The following is a 6,226-nucleotide window of genomic DNA, read 5'->3' as shown; positions in this document are numbered from 1 at the left end:
CCTCAGCTTTACGGGGGGGGGGTTGGGGGGGCAGTTTGAGGTGGGTGCACTCTAGCGCGGGAGCAGCCGGAGTTCGTAGGGGTGGGGGATGTTCCCCACCCCACTCTCCACGGGGCTGGTGTCGAGGGCACCCGGGTCACCGAGCGGCTGCAGGGTGAAGCGCTGCAGGATGGCGGTGAGGAAGAGGAAGACCTCCATGCGAGCCAGGCTCTCGCCCAGGCACACCCGCTTGCCTGGGAGAGGAGACAGGACAGCAAGTGGGGTTAGAGGGAAACCCGAGGAGTAAGTACTCACTGGCCCCAGCTCTGAGAGAGACCAGGGCACAGTCAGAGCAGGGAAACGGGACTGCTGGGCTCCAGCCCCCCCTGCTCTAACCACCAGGCACCACTCCCCTCCCAGAGCTGGGGAGAGAACCCAGGAGTCCTGGCTCCCAGCCCCCTGCTCTAACCACTAGACCCCACTCCCCTCCCAGAGCTGGGGAGAGAACCCAGGAGTCCTGGCTCCCAGTCCCCCCCNGTCCTGGCTCCCAGCCCCCTGCTCTAACCACTAGGCCTCCCCCATTCCTGAATGTGGATCCACGCCTCGTACCTGCAGAGAACGGCATGAAGGCGCTGTTCTTCTGGAAGTGCCCGTTCCCATCGAGGAAATGCCCAGGGTCAAAGTCGTCCGGGTTGCTGAACTGGCTTGTATCCTGGAGGACTGAGGTCAGCAAGGGGATGACGGTGGTGCCCTGGGAACAGAGAAAACCACCTGGGAGATGACGGGACGCGGCCAGAGCCAACACATCCTACCCCTAGAAGTGGGGTGAGGTCACCAGCCGAGCCCAGGGTCGTCTTCCAACCATTGCCACCCCACGCCCAGCCCCTTTTGCTTAGCAGTCGGCCGTCACTCTGCGCGCATCCAGTGAAGCCTGTGCAGAGGATGGATACCAGCTGGGGACAGCCAGGGCTTCGTGTGGGTCGCCAGCCATGGGGATTGAACCTGTTACCTCTGGAGCTTAAGGCACACAGCCCCTACAGAGGATGCTAAAAGGTGCAGCTCCCTCAGTCAGCACCGGAGAGGACAGCGTGGGTGTGGGTTACAGTCGCATTAGGGCTGGTTGCAAATTTTCCATCAAAATGACGGAAAACGGAGGTTTTGACTAAACAATTTTCACCAAAAATGCCTGTTTCCTGCAAAAAACGTAGATTTTTCGTAAAAAAAAACAAAAACAAAACGAAGTATTTTGATTCAGAAATGCTGCCACAATGCCTCGTGGGAGCTGTAGTTTGGTTGTTTTGTGTCCCCATTCTCCCCTATGGGCCAGGCTTTCCAGCTGGACTACATCTCCCATGATGCACCATGGCTAGGGACACCCAGGATGCAGCAGCTCTCCTCATCCAAGCGGGGACACTGTGGTGCAACCTGGGAGATGTAGTCTGACCAGCAAGCCCGGCTTATAAAGGAGAATGGGAGCATGAGGAACCCGAGCTACATCTCCCATGGTGCACCACGGCCAAAGACTCCCATGATGCAGTGCCAGGAGGGGATGCTGTGGTGCACCATGGGAGGTGTAGTCTGATCGGGAAGCCTGGCCTGTAGAGGAGAATGGGACATGCGGCACTCGAACTACATCTCCCATGAAGCTTTGCAGCAGCATTTTGGGATTGAAATGTTTCAGTTCTCAGCCAAAAATTTTCAGTTTTCAAATTTTTGCCCCAAAATTGAAATGTTTCCCTGTTTTCATCAAAATTTTCCACACAGAAAAAAAACAGTCCCTCCCCCCAATTTTGATTAGCTTTGCTTTACCTCTGGCCATACCCCTCCCTACCCCACATGTCCGAGGTTCGCGGGGAGTGAGCAGCTGGCTGGATGCAGCGCACGGCATGACGGGAACGAGGCTGCCAATCCGGTGCATCGCACGGTGGATGACGGAGAAAACATGAGTGAAATGGTCTGCCAGGGAGGGACTTCCCATGGATTTAAATGGACCAGGGGCTGGAGGGGGCAGGGTTGGTCCTGGGAGAGCGAGAGATCTCAGCATTCCCCAGCGCCTTGGCCCTACCCTCGCCCTGGCACCGGGAGCCCGACCTTGGGGATCGCATATCCTCTGAACTGGATGTCCTGGGTCGTGACGTGCGGGAGGCTCATGGGGAGGACATCCGCGAATCTGTGCACCTCGTGGATCACAGCGTCGGTGTAGGGCATGCGGCTCCGGTCCTCGATGGCCGGCAAGCGGGACCGCCCGATCACCCGGTCAATCTCCTCGTGAACTTTCTCTGCACCGGGAGGGACAAGACTGAGCCCAAATGCGGGGGTGGCAGGAACGACGGTCTGGATCCTCCATTCGCGCTAGCTCCCACACCGACGAAACCCCAGTCACATAGAAGATAACAGCCTACTATTGCTACCAGCAAATGGAGTGACTCCAGATTCAAACTGGTGTGAGGGAGAGAGAAGCACACCCAACACATCTGCACTGTATTTGTCCAGGCAACATTGTAGGTTCGGATGGGCACCATTGGGCCAAGTTCCCAGCGGGTATAATCTGACATTGCTCCACTGGCCTCCATGGGGCCAGAAATCTGTGGGGCCGCTAGACAGCCTGGCCCTTTCACCCCGTTGAAACGGGCCTGACACCCTGTTCAAGCTTTGATAAGGCTGCCTCCTGCTCTCCCCCGCCCCACCCCGGTACGTACCCGCAGGCTCCGCCTTGCGAATGAAGGACGTTGTTATTGATGGCTGAGTTCTTTTCAGGCCCCCTAGAGCCTGCCCCGTGTCCGGAGGCTCTTCGCAGCTCACCACGACCCCCAGGTCTGCCCCGCTTGTGCCCCTCCTGCTCTCCGAACGGGAGAGTCTCATTTCCCCTCTTCACAGCGGGAGCCCCAAATCCCACCAGGTGGGGACCACGCCCCGCATGCTTATCAGACCTGGGCCCTTTCAAAACACCAGTGGGTTTCCCCTTCCCAGCACAGGGGTCACAGATGAGGAAACCGAGGCACCGAGTGAGGCCAAGACTTCAACCCACGACCCCAAGTCCCAGGCCAGCACCTTAGCAACCCCCCCCTCCCGGCCTACCTTTTATCTCAGGGTACTTCATGAGAAGCAGAATCCCGTATCTCAGGGTGGTGCTGACCGTCTCCGTCCCAGCGAAGAACAACTCCAGCGTCGTCATGACCAAGTTCTCAGTGGTGAACTCGGTGTCGGGGTTCTGCTTTTCCTGGGGGGCGGGCGAGGAGCACAGGGCCAAACAGAGACTGGGACAGTTCTCGGGGTACCCAGGACTGCGACCCCCACCCCAGCCTCGAGCAATGGGGACCTTGCAGTGCCGGCTAGGTGTGAGCCCCCAAACAGCACCAGCCTGGGGATCGTCCAAGCCCTCTCCTCTGGGCTGTGCCAGCCCTGCCTTTGCCCGGCAGATTAACAATCCCTCAATCCCCGAGTCAGCCAGCCAGCCCCCGACACCGGCGTCTCAAGGAAATCCCGGCCCCTCTGCCCCCAGAGCAGCAACCGTTCTCCGCTTCCCCTTAAAACACGCTAACAGGCCACCCAGGGAGCACTTAGAATAAAACACAAAACGGTTGATTTAAGGAAGAACAGAGGCTCCATCAGAAGCAAGAGGGAGTGACAGGAACCAAGGGCTATGATACGAAACAGCATCACCCAAACCGAAGATTGGGGCCCCGTCGCGCTGGGAGCTGCCCAGACCCCAGCCGAGATCGGAGCCCCATCGTGCCGGACGCTGCACAGATCCCGGCCGAGATCAGGGCCCCGTTGCGCCGGACGCTGCACAGATCCCAGCCGAAATTGGGGCACCGCTGTACCAGGCGCTGCCCAGACCCCAGCCAAGATCAGGGCCCCGTCGCGCTGGGCACTGCCCAGACACCAACTGAGATCAGGGCCCCGTTGTGCCGGACGCTGCACAGACCCCAGCCGAAATTGGGGCCCCGTTGTGTCGGGCTCTGCCCAGACCCCAGCCGAGATCAGGGCCCCGTCGCGCTGGGCACTGCCCAGACCCCGACCGAGATCAGAGCCCCATTGTGCCGGGTGCTGCCCAGACCCCGACCGATATTGGGGCCCTGTTGCGCCTGGCACTGCCCAGACCCGGAGACGGTCCCTGCCCCAAAGAGCTGCCCAACAGAACAGACACAGGGTAGGAGGGGATGCAGGAATAGAGGGATTTTGCCGGGGTCACCCAGGGCAGCTGGGAGCGAGGGGGCACTGAACTCCCTCGCCCAGGGCCGTCCCGGTCGCCGCTATTACCTGGTCCATCTGGAGCAGGAAGCAGTCAATGTAGCTGTTGGGACAGCTGGGATCCAGCGAGTCCTGGTGCCGCTTCGCTCGCTCCGACACAAAGCGTTTGAGGGTGTCCATGTTGTGGAACATGGCGTTGTGCCGCCCGGGGAGAGCGGCCAGGAGCGTCGGGAACGCATTGTACAGCTGCAAGAGACCCGCAAGGGGGCAGCTTCCCCAGACACCCCTCCATCCATCCACCAATCCCGCCTTCCCCAGAAACCCCTCCATCCACCCACCCATCCCTCCTTCCCCAAACACCCCTCCATCCATCCACCAATCCCGCCTTCCCCAGACACCCCTCCATCCATCCACCCATCCCGCCTTCCCCACACACCCCTCCATCCATCCACCCATCCCGCCCTCCCCATGCACACCCTCCATCCATCCACCCATCTCGCCCTCCCCAGACACCCCTCCATCCATCCACCCATCCCGCCCTCCCCAGACACCCCTCCATCCATCCACCAATCCCGCCTTCCCCAGACACCCCTCCATCCATCCACCCATCCCGCCTTCCCCAGACACCCCTCCATCCATCCACCNTCCATCCATCCCCAGACACCCCTCCATCCATCCACCCATCCCGCCTTCCCCAGACACCCACCTCCATCCATCCACCCATCCCGTCTTCCCCAGACACCTCTCCATCCATCCACCCATCCCGCCTTCCCCAGACACCCCCCTCCATCCATCCACCCATCCCGTCTTCCCCAGACACCTCTCCATCCATCCACCCATCCCGCCTTCTCCAGACACCCCTCCATCCATCCACCCATCCCGCCTTCCCCAGACACCCCTCCATCCATCCACCCATCCCACCATCCCCATCCACCCCCATCCACCCCCATCCACACCCCCCCACCCATCTCTCTGTCCATCTGTCTGTCCATGCCCAGACACCCCCTCTCTGTCCACCCCTCACTCGGTCCCCCCCAGGCACCGGGCAGCGCCCCCACCTGGCCCCAGCGGGAGCTCAGCAGGCGGAAGTTCTCGTTGACACAGTTCAGCAGAGTGAGGAACTCCTGGTCCTGGTAGTCGAAGCGGCTGCCGAAGATGATGGAGCAGATGACGTTGGAGACGGCGGAGCCCAGGAGGAAGGTGGGGTCGAAGGGCGAGCCTGGGGGAAGGGGAGAGAGCTCCACAGGGCCCAGGAAAGCGGATTCCTGCTGCGAATGATGCTGGGACTTTCAGCACCATGGAGAGGGCAGGGGAGCCCATGGGCTGGGCAATGGACTAGCTTGGGGGGTCAGGGCCAGAACCGCCCCACCCCCGCAGCCTTCGCCAGCTGCTTTAGAGCCGCGATACCCGACCCAGGCTCCGTAACGTGTCTCCTTGCAGCCGGTGACATTAACACGCGTGTGAGTCAATCAGTCACCGATCGACGTTATTAACCAATCAGGAGACTTCTCCTATGCTCGTAACCACGCATGTGGTGAACGTGCACGAAGTTCTTCACTGATTTCCGTACGACTAATAGAGACAGCTCGAAAGGAACCCGTCTGCCTGGCAGGCAGCGGACACCGGATTGGACAGTTCACTTAACTCGCACGCCTGTGACTCTCTGGGGTAACATTGGTCGCTCATTTGACTCCTGACCACGGGGATCAGAGCGTCACTGGGCTAGAGGAAGGGGGAAGAGTGGAAGGTTCCCTGCTGGGCAATTCGGGAATAACTTGCAGAGGTTTCTTCTACCATCCCATGGGACTATCCGGCTGGCTTATGGCCCAAAGCTTAATCCTTATTATTGGATGTATTACAGTAGCACCTAGTGACCCCATCACAGATGGGGATCCGTCGCGCTGAGTGCTGCCCAGACCCCGGCCGAGATCAGGGCCCCATCGTGCCGGGCGCTGCCCAGACCCCAACCAAGATCGCGGCCCCGTCGCGCTGCGTGCTGCCCAGACCCCGGCCGAGACGAGGGCCCCGTCATGCCAGGCGCTGCCCAGACCCC

The 6,226-nt window shown here is 60.5% G+C and overlaps 1 protein-coding gene across 1 annotated transcript in view; it reads right to left on the bottom strand.

Moving 5' to 3' along the window:
• Positions 1-7: 7 nt before the first annotated feature.
• The window catches only part of LOC117888580 (cytochrome P450 2C42-like), an 11,634-nt gene continuing 5,415 nt past the window's right edge, over positions 8-6,226 (bottom strand). The window contains exons 4-9 of the mRNA XM_034792115.1: positions 5,232-5,392; positions 4,243-4,419; positions 3,058-3,199; positions 2,071-2,258; positions 589-730; positions 8-233 (exon numbers count right to left, since the gene is read on the bottom strand). Of these exons, the coding sequence (XP_034648006.1) occupies positions 52-233; positions 589-730; positions 2,071-2,258; positions 3,058-3,199; positions 4,243-4,419; positions 5,232-5,392 (992 nt within the window). The 3' untranslated portion in view covers positions 8-51. The remainder of the gene's footprint in view (positions 234-588; positions 731-2,070; positions 2,259-3,057; positions 3,200-4,242; positions 4,420-5,231; positions 5,393-6,226) is intronic.

The sequence above is a fragment of the Trachemys scripta genome, chromosome 16 (genome assembly GCF_013100865.1).
Source record: "Trachemys scripta elegans isolate TJP31775 chromosome 16, CAS_Tse_1.0, whole genome shotgun sequence".
NCBI lineage: Eukaryota > Metazoa > Chordata > Testudines > Emydidae > Trachemys > Trachemys scripta.
Note: the sequence above shows the minus strand (reverse complement) of the source record. Positions and strands in the feature narration are given on the sequence as shown.